The sequence below is a fragment of the Vombatus ursinus genome, unplaced genomic scaffold (genome assembly GCF_900497805.2).
Source record: "Vombatus ursinus unplaced genomic scaffold, bare-nosed wombat genome assembly UNPS02014894.1, whole genome shotgun sequence".
In the NCBI taxonomy this organism is placed as follows: Eukaryota; Metazoa; Chordata; class Mammalia; order Diprotodontia; family Vombatidae; genus Vombatus; species Vombatus ursinus.
In genome coordinates, this window is record NW_020954672.1 from 3,262,752 (window position 1) to 3,277,886 (window position 15,135).

Genomic DNA, 15,135 nt, shown 5'->3' on the forward strand with positions numbered 1-15,135 from the left:
GGTCAGAATACAGTTTGCCTACTAACCATTTAATGGTCACATGAATAGAAATGCTCCCCATCTTCTGTTCCTTTCCCCTTTGGGTACTTTAGTGCTTGACCAGAAAAACTACTGGGTGGGCTGGTATTGGTCTTTCCTGTAGCTCTTGGTGCTTTTGACCTCAGCATGGTCTTTTCTGCTGCCTTACTTGCTGTGTACCAGTTCAATCTTCTCCTACTGCCCACTTATCCTAAGACTCTTCTCTAATCTTTTTTTTTTTTGAGACAATTGAGGGTTAAATGACTTGCCCAGAGTCACACAGCCAGTAAGATCAATTATCTGAGTCTAGATTTGCAATCAGGTCCTCCTGACTCCAGGGTCAGTGCTCCATCCACTGCACCACCTAGCTGCCCCTCTAATATCTTTTTAGAGGCCTTCTTTCAACCACTCTAAGGGCATAAAAAAAGAAAAAAGAACTCAAAGATGAGTCTCAAGGAGAACTGATACAATGAGAAACACCCTGAGTTTGGAATCCAGAATATCAGGGTTCAGATCCTGCAGCTGGCACCTATATGACCTTGTGTGACCTTCTGGCCTCAGGTTCCTCTTCTGTAAAATGGAGGTAGTGAGACTACATGACCTCTAAGTCTCTTCCAGCTCTAAATCTATGATCTGATCTACCTAAAACTTTGTACCCTTCCACTCCCTCCACCTCCTCCACCCACTTACTGCCCCTTGATGCCTTCATCTAAAAATCTCTCTAGAAGATGGTGTTCTCTATTTCTGATTCTAATGTTGGCACTTCCTGACATTTGAGGATTTTCTAGAGCAACCTAGAAGCCATTACCCACTTTGCTCTGTGTGTGTGTATGTGTGTGATGTCCAAGTGCTGACGTTCAAGCACTTAACGGTGGTCCCCAAAAGACTTTTTTGGTTCGAAGTAGATCTGTGGCTAGAGGATGTTTCCTTTAGGGTCTTACCTAAGTCCATATGGACCACTAAACTGGGCCCAGGGGTTCTGGTTCAGCTGATCTCTAACCAAGATTGTTGGTCTGGTTCAATATGAGATATAGAATTTAACCTTCTTCACTTACCTCTGGTTACCCAGTTTCCTAACACACGAGAAAGTTCTTATGGGAACGCTCTTGGAAAAGGTAACTGGCTTCTCAGTGGAGGCCAGTTCAAAGGGCAGAGGCCGGCTGGGGGCCCCATGAGGCAGCTGTTCTGCCTCATTGGTCTTGTATCCATGAGGTCAGTGGTTCTGGTACAAGGCAAAACTGCATGACACCACACGCCCAGGTTCACCTAGAGCGCAGAGATCAGAAGGGCCACAGCATAGCCTTTCCAGGTCCTCTGACAGTGTTGTTCAGTCCTCTTACTAAGCTGAATACAGCTACATTCCTCCTAAGAAGATAGGTTTCATCCTGTGGAAAGGATATTGACTGGGTCTGGAGTCAAAAGACCTAAATTCATATCCTATACCTCTGATGATTACTACCATTGAGACCACGGGCAAGCCTCTAAACCCATCCAAGCCTCAGTTTCCTCATCTATAAAATAAGGAGGTAAGACGAGATGACCTCAAAGGTCCCCACTAGCTCAGGAACTATGATCCCAATACTAACTGAGCACCAAGAGGGTTTAAAGTCTCCCAGATAAGTGCTGTGAGGTGATGAGGCAATTCCGCAAGCAGACGGGACAGCACTTTCACATGAACTCTGACTCACCAACCTGAGTTATCTCTTCACAAGAGGAGACAAAAATTCTAGCGTAGCTCCCCATAGTCAAGTACTCCGTACACAATGGGAACTGAATAAAAGTTGGTTGACTGGTGAAGGTGGGGAAACAAGGCACTAATGGGTGGGGAACCTGCCTTGGCTTAAAGGCTACAAGTGGCCCTTTGACTTGAGGACCTAGAGGGCCACGTGTGACCTTGAGGCCCCAGGCAGGTTCCCCACCCCTTCCACAAGTACCTGAAAAGGCACTCTCAAGAAAGAGGAGCAAAATCTGATAAAAGGGATTGACATATTTAAACTAAGCAGTGTGGGCAAGGTATAACAGGGTCCAGGGCTACCGGATTGTCCCCAAAGAGAGACCCAGAACAATGAAATCAGAGTTTAGGAAAGGACAAAGGAATTAGATATCTAGTCACCTGGGTTCTACTTGACCTCGATGCCTGAGTCACTGAGTTTAAGACCATAACACCACTGACTTAAAGTCAAGGAACTTTTGTGTTCCAACCTCTTCATTTGCAGCTAAGGAAACCGAGATCCAGTGAAGTTAAAATGACTTGCCCAATGTCATACAGGCAGTAAAGGGTAAGAGCTAGGATTTGAACACAGGACCTCTGACTACAAATTTAGCAGTTGTTCTGCTGCAACATGTAGCCTCCCTTTCCTTGGGGCATCAATTTCTTCCTCTATAAATTTGGAAGAATTCACTAGCTTCCTTTCTCCATTCAGGCCCTATATAAAAATATAGGGTATGCTCTGAATCTCACCAGAAGAAGAAGACATAGAAGTTGACAGTATTCAATAGTTATTATAACCATGCCAAGGACAGTGATTACTGACCCTGGCTCCATTCAGGGTCACTGGACAGAAGGTGGCCCTAATAATGACTCTAATCTCCCCTGTGGAGCTCTCAGCCTTGTTCCAGAGTGAGCTATAAAGCAGAGGTGTCAACCTGCCCAGGCTCTGAACCAGATTAAGATGTAATTGGGAAATGTTTAACAACATAAATAAAAACACAATAAAACAGACAATGCTAATTTGTGGTTTGAAAATATTAATTTATGGTTTCCTAAGTCAATATGAGGCTGATCAGCGGGGATGTTTCTATTTGAGTTTGGCATTTTTGCTATAGAGGCTAGGATGCTGGGTTTGGAGTCAGGATGACCTGGGCTCACACCCAGCTTTAGTTAACTTTGTTAACTTTAGTTAACTTTAGTTTAACTTTGGATCATGAACAAGTTACAATTTCTGTCAGCCTCAGTTTCTTTTTTTTTTTCTTTTTTTGGAGGCAATCAGAGTTAAGAAACTTGCCCAGGGTCACACAGCTAGTAAGTGTCTAAGGTCAAATTTGAACTCAGGTCCTCCTGACTCCAGGGCAAGTGCTCTATCTGCTGCACCACTCAGCTGCCCCAGACTCAGTTTCTCCATCTGTACAATGAACATAATGATATCTATAATACCTCCTAAGGTTGTGAGAATCAAATGATATCAGACTAGAAAAGTGCTTTGCAAATCCTTAAAGTGCTCCATAACTGACAGTTGTTACTAATATTCTGTTCAAGGCTAATTATGAAAAGCTGGCAGAGACCATTTTAAAAGGGACAATTCATGCATCTCTCAAGAGAGAGAAGCAAAGCAGTGGCTTAGAGGAGAGAGGATTCTTCCCAACTTCAAACTCCATCCTTTTCCACCAGACGAATTGTCCCCCAATTCTTTCTTTATGTTCCTTCTGTCTCCTACTCCTGTTCCATTGTGCTTTATTTCTACTAAATAGTTGGTAGGTACAAGAGCCAGCCATTTCAACTAGGTAGTTGGTAGATACAACAACCAGGCATGCTGACTGCAACAAAAAGTCATAGCTGAAGGCCTGAAATCGGAAGAAGCAGAAAGAAAAATACTCTAAAAAGGTCATTAAGAACTCAAGAAGCAAGTAGTCAGGAGCTATTTTGTGCAATCACAGTCTGAATCATCAAGAAAAAAATGACATCATGATCAGTATACTCTGTTTCAGAAAGCAAAAGGCTCTAACAGTTTAGAAATATTCAAATTAAAATAAGAAGTTTGGGAGCTTTAAAGGGTAAGGTTTTGTCATATGGAAAATAAATTTAGGTGAGATGGTTCATTCCCTGACAATGTCAAAGAAATGAAGCTTTGTTAAATGCACAAATTCAAGAGGGAAAAGCACTGAGTCAGAGGACCTGGGTTTGAAACCTGGCTCTATCCCTTACTAGCTATGTGACCTTCAGCAGACAACTCATTTTACATCCCTAGCTTTCAGATTCCTCATCTGCAAATAAAGGCATTGAATTCAATGACCTTTAAGCTCTCTCCCAGCATTAAAACTGTGACCTTCCCTGCTGGATTCCATTACTCAAATGAACCTTCCCTTCAGTAAACCAGCCTGCCACCTCTCTTCTAAAAGCAACAAAGGAAACCACAGATCCCATCTAAGGCCTTGAGACTAGAAACACCCCACTCCCCAGAATACAAGAGACAGCCTTTCAATTATCCTCTGGCTGTTGTACCCACTTACAGAGGACACCCAGTCAGAGACAGAAGACACATGGAGAGAGGTGCACCCATAGAATCATAAGACCCAAACACAGAAAAGCTCAAAACTTTGGGCAGAAGTAAAAGCAGAGAGAACTTGGAAGTATAGGGTGGATAGGATAGGAAAGTTAAAAGAGAAGCAGATAAAGGAACAGAAACAATAGTGGTCTTGCAGAACCTTACATTCCTGACTGCCTCTGAGGTCAACCATGGCAGTTGTTCGAAACAAGGCACCATTTCTTCACTTCCTAGCAACGGGGATCAGGGAGGGAGAAATGCCTCAGGTATCCAGGCATTTCATATGTCCCAGACTGGGATGGTATTTCTCAGAGGCATAGGGAATTGGGAACAGAAAGATTAGTGGAATTTCCTTCCTGCCCCCCACCCAATGTAGTACCAATGATATAGTAGCAGTACCACTTGGATCGATTTCAAGGATCTAGGATTTACAGCAGATCACAACTATCACACGGGTTCTAAATCTTGTTTTGTATGTCATTGATCCCTTGAACAGTCTAGTGAACCTACGCACCTCTTCTCAGGATTGTGTTTTTAAATTCACTAAAATAAAATACACAAGATTTCAAAGGAAACCAGTTTATATTGAAATAAAGATGTAGGGTTTGGTTTGGTTTGGTTTTTGTCCATCCGAGTTCATGGACCCCCTGAACTCTATCCCAGGTTAAGAAGCCCTTATCTCTTAGTCTGTGGGTTGGAGAGCTACCTGGTATTCAGAGCAGTCAAGTGATAACTAATTAAGTGCCAAAGGCAGGATTTGAAGCAGGGTCTTTCTGACTGCAAATCCAGCATTCTACCCCCTCTACCATAACGCTTCTCCATGGGAAGGGAAGAGGGAAGGTGAACAGTTAAGAAGGATAACTCTGTTCCTACCCTACGCTTTACTCCCTCACCATTTCCCTGTTCTTTCAGTCCCAGGTCTCAGATCTGCTACAGCCCCCTCCTTTCCATCCCAAATTCCCCTTCCCCAATTGTACTCACAGATACAGGCAGCTGCAAGCAGACGTCCAGCAAAATATGGAGCAAAACAGCTGGGAAAGAGCGGTTGTACCATGTAGTTGGCAAAGGTGATGGCAATGATGGCCTGGCTAGTGGGCTCAATGATGAGGAGGGAAGTCCAGAGTCGGATGAAGGCCAAGAAGCTCCCAAAGGCCTCAAGGATATAGGCATAGCTAGCCCCAGACTTCTTGATGGTAGTCCCCAGCTCAGCATAGCAAAGGGCTCCAAAGACAGAGAAGAGGCCCCCAACAGCCCAGATAACGAGAGAGAGGCCAAAGGAAGAGCTGTACATGAGTACACCTTTGGGTGAAACAAAGATACCAGAGCCAATCATGTTGCCCACAATCAGGCACACACCATTGAGCAGCGAGATCTCCTTCTTCAACTTTATCTGTTCGGGTCCTGACTTAGACTCGTTGGCCAAGGAGGGCACATCTTCATCATGCTGGGCTGCCACTTCATACTTGGTGCTGTCAACCATCGTAGGAAAAAAAGAAAGTTTTCAACAGCTCCCTGGCATCTCCCTCTGAGGAAGAAAGAAAATGATCTTGAAGGAATAGGCTGTATGACCAACCCCTTACAAAAGCCGGAATCGTCACCATCACTCTTCTTCCTCATTCCCAGAGTTTCCCCTCCCACCTCCTATCAACCCTCTCTAAGGTTGAACCAAGGCGAACTAAGGTTCACCACATGGACCCTATATTGGCTTGACTGAATCTTTGAGAGTAGAACCAATCAATTAGCAAGCATTTCTCAAGCTCCTATTATGTGCCCACGTATAGAAGATACAAAGGGGAGACAGGCCATGCCCTCAAAGAGTTTACATCCCACAGAAGAGAAAACATCCCACCTCCTGGAAGGAAGCAACTTTCCACCACTGAGATCAGAAGATCATAGCTTTAAAGCTACACAGGATCTCAGAGGTCATCTGGTCTAACCTTTTCGTTTAACAGAAGAAAGTTAAGGCCCAAGGAAGTTTAGGTTATTTGCCCAAGTGACACAGGTAATAAATAACAGGAGCCAGGACTTGTACCCAAGTACCCTATCCAAACCCAGTGCTGTTTACACTGTGGCACATAATTTCCTGTAGAATAGGCCATAGAAATTACTTAACAGAGAGAAAGAATGATGGACACTACCACCACCACCACCCCCCCACCACTGAATCTCTTGTGGGGAGGAGTGGGTAAACAGGAAGACAATGATAATAATGCCTACAGCTGTTAGGACCGGAGTCTTAATAGCCTAGCCCTTCACCCGGTGCTGGGATACAAGGCTAACAGTCCTGCCAAGACATTTGAAAGGACTGTTATACAATATTAAACACCAACCTAACGCACAGTCCCTTCTGTCTCCATACGGAAGAAGGACCCCTAACCCTGGTGATCTAACCTTGGATGGTACAGAATGTTTCATGGCGCTCCTGATAAAATGGAAGTTCCATTCATAACCCTATAATCCACTCTGGGATCAAGAAGCATCTCTTGCAAATTAGAATTCATATCAAGCTGGAATCTCCCCCAATCAGCTAAGTTATCACCTGAGAGAGAAAATGGATCCACATCCAGAGAAAGAACTATGGAGTCTGAGTGCAAATCAAAGCCTACTATTTTCACCTTTTTTTTTTTTTGTTTGGTTTTTTTATTTTTCTTTCTCTTGGTTTTTCCCTTTTGTTCTGATTCTTCTTTCACAACATGACTAATGTGGAAATAGGTTTAATATGATTGTGCACGTATAACTCATATCAAATTGCTTGCTGTCTTGGGGAGGGGACAGAGAAGGGAGGGCGGGGGAAAAATTTGGAACTCAAAATCTTATAAAAGTGAATGTTGAAAACTTCCTTTACGTGTAATTGGAAAAAAATAAAATGCTAGTAAAAAATAAATAAAATAAATCAATAACTTGCCTACAGAAAAAGAGAGAGAGATAATGGCCATAGTCATCAAGGGAGGTCCAAGAATGATGGCTTTATTCCTTGCCCATATGCTACTATCCAGCAATTAGCACAGAGCCTGGCACATAGTAGACACTTAATAAATGTTTACTGATTGATCAATTGATTGATTGATGTCGCTAACAAGGGAGCCCATCACTTAAAAAATATGAATGGGTGGGCATGAGAAAAAGAAGAAAGATCCCAGTGGAGAGATAAACTTAAAAACGAACAGAGATACCTAGAGAATCCTAGGAGACACAGCTTCTCAACCAATAGAACTCATGTTAAGAAAGTAAGGGTCTAAAGAGGTTAAGTGACTTGCCCCAAGGAACTCAGATAAGAAGTAACAGAGAGATGTCCTCTGAATCCAAATCCAATGTTCTTTCTATTAAACCACACAGCAGTGCTATCAGAACCAATTAACAGAAAGGGACTCATTTGAATCTAATGGGGAGTGAGAGGGGGAAAATAAGAAGGCAATGACACATACCTAAAGACAAGAGAGACAGCTGGTGGAAGGAACCCATAGCTGGGAATACCCAAGGCAGGAGACAGCTGAGGGGAAGACAGGTGGAGAGATCACTGGGGCAAGGAAGCATTGAGAGAAAAGAGAGCTAAAGCCTGAAGACCAGAAACTAGTTAGGATAGGAAAGTGAGGTATCAGGACGGCGAAAGTCTAGAAAGTAAGACTTACACTTTTGTCCTGGATATAGCAGTCCCTGGCGGCAGCAGTAGTACTGAAGATCCAGCTAGAGTTGCAGATCTCTTCTCTTGGAGTTTTCAGCCTGTGGTAGAGAAGAAGACTGGGCAAACACGTATGGATTTAACTCAAGGAAGCGGAGGAGGAGGGGGAGATGGAGAAAGAGGGAAGGAGGAGGGGGAAAGGGGGAAGTTGTTATTAAGCAAGAGTCTAGGTCCAAGGTTCACAGGCCCTTCACATCTGCAAAAGGGGCTGGCTAGGAGCTCTTCCATCAGCAATTTTTGAGATAAGGAGGCCTCTCAGGAATCTCCTTTGTCAGCTCAGTTCCAAGACAGGAGACTGAAGGGGAGGGACAGGCAATTGGGTTCCACTTCCTCTTGCCCCCAAAAACATGCAATCCCCTAGCCTGGTTGCAGAAAGTTGGCTAAGGTGGGAGAAAGTAGGGCAGCAAATAAAGAATGAGTTCCAGTTATTTCTGTCCTCCTTGCACATCTTCTCCTACCCCTGACTCTTCTCTTTCCCTGCAACAGATTTTTCTTTAAGTAGAAAAAGCTATGTGGTGACATATGTTTGAGATACTCAGCCTAGAAATAATAGAGGAAGTGTCAGGGATGTCACTGGATCTCTATGACTTTGCTCAGTGGAGTGGCTTGCTTCCCCTGCAATACTTCAGACCACAATGGAAAGCTCTTCGGACTTCCCCTCAGTTGACTGAAGCTGGCTCTAGTTTAGACCATTACCCCAAAGCTGAGTCACAAGCCATCTCACTACAAACAAGATCAAGAAATGGCCCCCTGATCCCATCTTGCCCCACCCCACAAGGGCCACCACATGCCCTTTCAACCTGAAGTATTCCTTAATCTCCGTCTCAAGAAAGAATACCAAGACATTTGAGGTAAACAAGGACATTGCTGAAACACTTGCTGGAACTTGTACTCTGCGTGAACTGAGAGAATGTGAGTTCAAGCCCCACTTAAGCTCTTTCCTAGCTGTACACCTTGGGTAAGTCATTTCAACTCTGAGCCTCAGTTTCCTCTTTTGTCAAATGAGGTCATTGGACTATATCATTTCCAAGATCCCTTCCAACTCTGAAATCTATGCCTCTTACCTTCTTGAGGCTTTCCTCCAAAGCCCTAGAAACTTGTGCAAAATAATAATCATAATAAAACAACTACATTTATATAGCATCTTTAAAGTTCACAAGTTCACTAGTTATCTTAGTTATATAGTTATCATAAAGCTACTAGTTGAGATAGAGCTTCTGTATAGAGTTAAGAATATTTGAATTCAAATACAGCCTCAGACACTTACTAATTTGTGTGACTCTAGGCAAATTATTTCACTTCTGTCTGCCTCAGTTTTTCATCTTTAACACGGGGATAATAATAGCACCTGCCTCCCAGGATTATTGTAAGGAGCAAAGGGATAACATTTAAAAAGTGTTTTGCAAACCCTAAGGCACTAAGTGTTCATTACTAATATCTCATTTGATTAAAAAATAAGAGGTCACACAAGGACGTAGCCAAAACAGCAGAAGTTTATGTCACATTTATATTCAGCCTTAAATCCACTCCAGCCGCTTCATTTCTTTTATTAACATAGAGAACTTCACCCCACCCTAAGTGACTCGGGATAGAACACTGGGCCTGGAGTCAGGAAGAACTGAGTTCAAATCCAGCCTTAGACCTTTATTAACTGTGTGATGCTGGACAAGTCACTCACTCCCTGTTTGCCTCAGTTTCCTCATCTGTAACATGGGAATAATACTAGCACCTTTCTTGAAGGGTTGTTGTGAGGGACAAATGAGATAATAATTGTAAACTGCCTGGCACATAGTAAGTACTATTATTAAATCTCAATTCTATGTCCCTTGTCACGCTAATTAATTCTCATTCATTGCAAACAGACTCAGAAATTAGAGTGATGAAAATCCTCATTAGACACCTTTTCACCCATAATTTTTCAAAGTTCTCAGGCAGACTTTCTGGGAGTTCATAAGAACATAAAACAGGTCTAGAAAGAAGAGATCTTAGACACCATCTTTTTTTCAACCCTTTCATTTTACTAATGAGTATAATGAGGCCCTGAAAGGTAGAATAACTTGTCCAAAGTCATACGGGTGGTAAGTAGCAGAAGCAGGATTCAAAACTAGGTCCTGGCACTCCATAATCAAACAAGAGACTTCTGGCATGGAAGACAGTGGGCTTCAAGGAGGTGTGCTCATTTCCCATTCTTCCTGATCCTCCCCTTTATCCTCTGCAAAGGTGCACTCTAGATAAGGAAATGTTAGAAAATCTGGGAAGGCAAATGTATATAGTTTGATGTCTAAGGAAAAGTCACAAGCCCTTTCTTCCTGGGGCCCCTTGGCAGGATAATTCCATGCTTGGTATCCCCATTACAGCACACAACATCCCCTAGCGGACACATGGGGAAGTGGCAAAGACCGAATCTACTTGATCTAATGCTAAATTGGACAAACCAAGTCAGCCAGGGAGCACCATCAGTCAGCTAGAGAAAAAACACCCCCTCTCTATCTTCAGCTCCCATTCACACGGCATACAACAGTTCAGTGTACACGCAGCATATTGCATTCATTCTCCCCTAAATCACTCCGCTACCACGACCAACTGTGGCTGTCTCTCAAGCTGCCTCCGCAGCTTTCAACACCTGAAGTAGCCTGGATGGAGGCAGCAAAATCCCTGCCTCGACGATGGTTTTGCTCTAGCCTACCTGAGGTTTCCCATAATAACTTTTCTCCCAGTGGAGCTCCGAAGAGATCATATACACTCCTCCCTAACCACCTCCGAAATGCAGCCATCTGGGGGGCTCTGAGTAAAGTAGTAAACAAACAGCACTCACTTCCTTTTTCTGGACAGGGAGTGAGGGAAATTCCAGGTTGGAATGAGCCCCCATAAAGTCTGGGTAATGAAAACCGATTGACTCACAAAATACGGTGAATGATAGAGCTGGCAGCAAATGGCCAATTCTCAAGGGTTAACCCCTGCAGCACACTTCCTCTGGGAAACCAGGACAAAATACCCCTGAGTCCTAGATCCCCAGCCCACAGAGTAAATGTTAGGACACACTTCCTCCCTGAGAGAACTCCGGTGCCCTGCCTCCCTGTTTCCTGGCACTAACTGGTTTGTACTGCCTCCCATAACAACAGAAAGCAAATAGAAAACATGCACTTTCTCATCAGGCTAAAGCCCCCATAACCCCTAAGCATGCAACCCTGCTCCACCCCCACCACAGTTACTTTGTTTTCTAGATTTACTGTAGCTGACAAAGACAGTCTATTTTTAAAATGAAATACAAAACATATTTTGCTCCTGTGGCCCAGGGTTCCCATTAATATGGGGTTAATGTCCCTGAAAGGGGGGCTCTGCAGGGGAGCTAAGGGTAGGGTTGTCCTCCCTTATTTTTAAGTTTCGCCCTTTCCTTTCTTCTGTTCTTGCTCTCTCCCACTTCCCTTTCTCTTTCACCTCTTACCTGTCCTGTGATACTTGGGCAGGTGCAGGGGAAGAAAGGGCCACCAGTAACCTCAGGCAGCAGGTAGGGGGAGGGGTGCAGGTGTTAGCAAAAGGAGGTTAGAGAGAAGGCTAAAGCTTCAGCAGTCGCCAACTTGGGAGAAGAAGCTGAGAAGCCAGGGGTGGTGGGGGACCGAAATGAAAAACAGGAAAACACATGTGTGACTCTGACCGGCAGGGAGGAGGGGCCAGGGGATGGGCCGAAGCTGGCACAGCCCAGTCAGACTCGGGGTATCTCAAGAGGTGTCAAAAATGGCACCCTCTATCCCCCAGAACTTATCCATGAAAGGAAGTCTGGTGTGGGGGGTACAAAGCTTGGCTTCACAGTCCGGAAAACTTGGGTTCAAGTCTGTCATCTGACATACACCAATTGTGTGTGACCACAGACAGCTTCACCTCTCAATAACCCCAGGCAACTCTACGACGGTAACTTACGGGTGAGTCGTCAAAGGGATTTGGTGGAGGGAGTTTTCATTCTGGAATCTCCTTGCACTGAAGAAATCACAGGTCTCTTTCCACCAGCCTCCCCTCTGGCAGACCAGAAAATAAGCCAGGGCTCCCCCTCTCTCCATATCTGATCTATTCAGTTTCCTTTCTCTTGTGCATCTGATGGAGACCTAGGGTTTCAGAGAATTTGGCCTGCCCTTCTAGCATCTTGTTCACCCTTTATTCCACCCCTTACCCATTCTCTACCCATTGACCAGCCCCTCCTCCCTTAAATCTTCATTGTTCAAAGCAGAGTGTAAGTAAATGGCTAAAACACTAAGCTAAAGCATCAGGGCACCTAGAGGATCAATTCTAGAAAATTGTATAACATCATGGGGTTAGATAAGAGGATCCCAGGATAGGGGTGGGGAACCTGAGGCCAAGGCCACATGTGGCCCTCTGGGTCCTCAAGTGCAGCCCTTGGACTGAATCCAAACTTCACAGAACAAATCCCCTTAATAAAAGGATCCACCACAACTAAGAAGAGCACTTTCAAGCAAGGTCTATAGGGGGATGGGTAAGGAATGTCCCTTGAGAGGGTGTAGGCAGTGTTTTCTTTGTAGGAGTTCAACTGAAAAAGCAAGGAGAGATAGAAGGGCATAATGAGGGGTGGGGAAGGATTTGGGTTTTTTAAAGGGAGGAGACATTTGGGCACTTGGGCTACAAGGAAGGTGCCAGTAGAAAGGAAGAGAATGGAAATTAGAGTGCATCCAAATCAAGATGGAGAAGCTTGGTTTTAAAAATTTTTTGTCTCCTCAAGATGGAATCCCAGACTGCAGATGTTCCATCCTGAACAGAGCCAAACTCAGGGTGGTGTTTAAGCATCATTGCCCCACAGAAGGCCCTCTCACCACGGTACGTGATGACTTTTGGTCCAGGGCTATAAAATTGGCATAAACATAGAGGATAAAGTTGCTTCTGTCTTTCTCTAGAACAGAGGTTCTTAACCTTTTTTTTGGTCTGGTGAAACCTCTGGATCCCTTCTCACAATAATGTTTGCTGCCTACATCCATAATTGAAGAAAATACTAAATTTCAGTTAGAAGTTAGTGAAAATAAGAATGTAAATTTTTTTTCCATCCAAGTTCACACTCTGAAAAATCTATTCATGGACCTCAAGTTAAGAACCCCTGCTTGAGTATTAGCATAGATTGTGCCTACTCGAGTAGGCACAATATCCTGGGTCTTGGAAAATTAATTAGTCAATTAATTAATATATACACACATATATACATACGTACACACACAAATATGTGTATATATGTATACATATATATATACATACATATATATTTGTGTGTGTGCATTTTTACAATACAAAGATGGCCTCATGATTAAGGTCCCCAAGTAAAGTTCTGAAAAGCACACACATCTTTCTTTTCCAAGACCCAGAATATTGTTGTGCCTGGATTGTTGATACTGTTTTGGTCCATGGCTAGATTTCAAGGTTTGAACTTGGATGGAAAAAAAATTTTTACATGTTTTCACTAACTTTTAACTGAAATTTAGTATTTTCTTCAATTATAAATGTAGGCAACAAACATTATTGTGAGAAGGAATCCATAGGCTTCACCAGACCAAAAAAAGGCTAAGAACCCCTGTACTAGAGAGAGACAGAAGCAGCCTTATTCTTACTGTGAGTATGTGTACATATAAATGTAAATATAAACATATATGCATATATAAATATATGTATGTGTGTATGTATATGTAATATATGTGTGTGTGTATGTGTATCTAGATAGATAGAGATAGACCAATAGAGATAGATATACAAGACAGAGAGCTGTACACAGCATTCCAGTCTCCAGGCCATCATGCCTGGAATACTCTCCCTCCCCCACTTCTGCTCTGAAGAAGCCCCAGTTCCTTTTAAGGCTCAGCTCAAGTGGCACATCTTACAAGAAGCGTTTCCTTTTTTAGTTCTTAGGTTCTTCTCATATTCACATACAAAAATTATTTTTTATTTATATTGTTTTTACTTATCTATGTACATGGGGTCCCACCCCCACCCCCTAACCCAGTAAAATGTGAGCTCCTGGAGAAGATTGGATTGTTTCAGTTTTGTCTTTGTCTCCCTAGTGTCTAACAGCGCACTGCTGGGCACGTAGTAGGCACTTAATAAACATGTGCTGAATTGCTTTAATGGAATGTGAGAAACAGTATTTTGTGGATAGAGGGGGAAGGGAATAAGTATTAAATGCCTGTTATGCGCCAGGTATTGCACTAAGCATTTTATGCAAGTATTGTCTCATTTGATCCTCACAACAATCCTAGGAGGTTGGTACTATTATTATGCCCCTTTTACAGTTGAGGAAACTGAGGCAGAGATTAAGTGACTTGCCCAGGATTGCATAGCTATTAACTCTCTGAGGTCACATTTAAACTCAAGTCTTCTTGACTCCTGACCCAACAACACCTAGCTGCCTCCCTAGAGAGAAGGCCTTCGAGTCTGGAGGATCTGAGTTCAAGTCCTCCCTCTGACTATACTAGCTATATGACCATGGATGGACAAGTCACCTAATCACTCCGTGTCACAGGCAAGTAATTAAAGACAGATTCTCAAACTCGTTTTTTCTCTTTTGCTCAACAAATGCAGCATATGTATTACAGCCACAAGGAATTGAGGAACAATGAATATTTTAGGTTGGCAAAAAAGAGTTCCCCAGTAATTGGGCCTCCAGACGCCTTACCTTGGCCTTGGGATTCCTATGCTTTCTCCTTCCTCTCTACCACCCCCTAAGTGACCTCCCCAGGAGGAGTCAACTTTGCCATTCAGAAGACAGAGTTGCTATTGTAACCCTCCTGGGAGAGCTGTCAGGCAGCAAGCTACAACTGGGGATGGAAAATTTGGAACCCTCAGGATGTGGGAAGGAATTTCACAGCATACCTAGTGAAGTGTCTTTCAGTTTACCCAGTAACTGAGAAATTGCAGATCTACATCAATGGAAAGATATTCCACACTGGGAATTCCCACACACAGATGAAATCACAAATCCACACCCCCCTACTATCTCATCCCCATAGAACAAAACAAAACAAAAAAATGAAATAGATTTTAATAGACAAGAAAAGACTTGTTATTGATGTAGCAGTTATCCCTGAATCAGCTGACTGTGTACAAGCCAAATTATCAACTTGTCAGAGCTAAGACTAGAATAGTAAAAAAAAAAAAAAAAAAAAAAAAAAAAAAAAAAAAAAAAAAAAA

The 15,135-nt window shown here is 43.2% G+C and overlaps 1 protein-coding gene across 2 annotated transcripts in view; it reads right to left on the bottom strand.

Annotated features, from left to right (window-relative positions):
* Window positions 1-15,135, bottom strand: part of SLC7A7 (solute carrier family 7 member 7) — a 39,964-nt gene that overhangs the window by 12,521 nt on the left and 12,308 nt on the right. The window contains exons 1-3 of one of the 2 annotated variants that reach the window (XM_027843048.1): window positions 11,405-11,566; window positions 7,910-8,000; window positions 5,262-5,805 (exon numbers count right to left, since the gene is read on the bottom strand). In XM_027843048.1, coding sequence (XP_027698849.1) covers window positions 5,262-5,760 — 499 coding nt within the window. In that variant the 5' untranslated portion in view covers window positions 5,761-5,805; window positions 7,910-8,000; window positions 11,405-11,566. Of the gene's footprint in view, window positions 1-5,261; window positions 5,806-7,909; window positions 8,001-11,404; window positions 11,567-15,135 lie in introns of those variants that run through there. The other variant, XM_027843049.1, reaches the window with a different exon arrangement.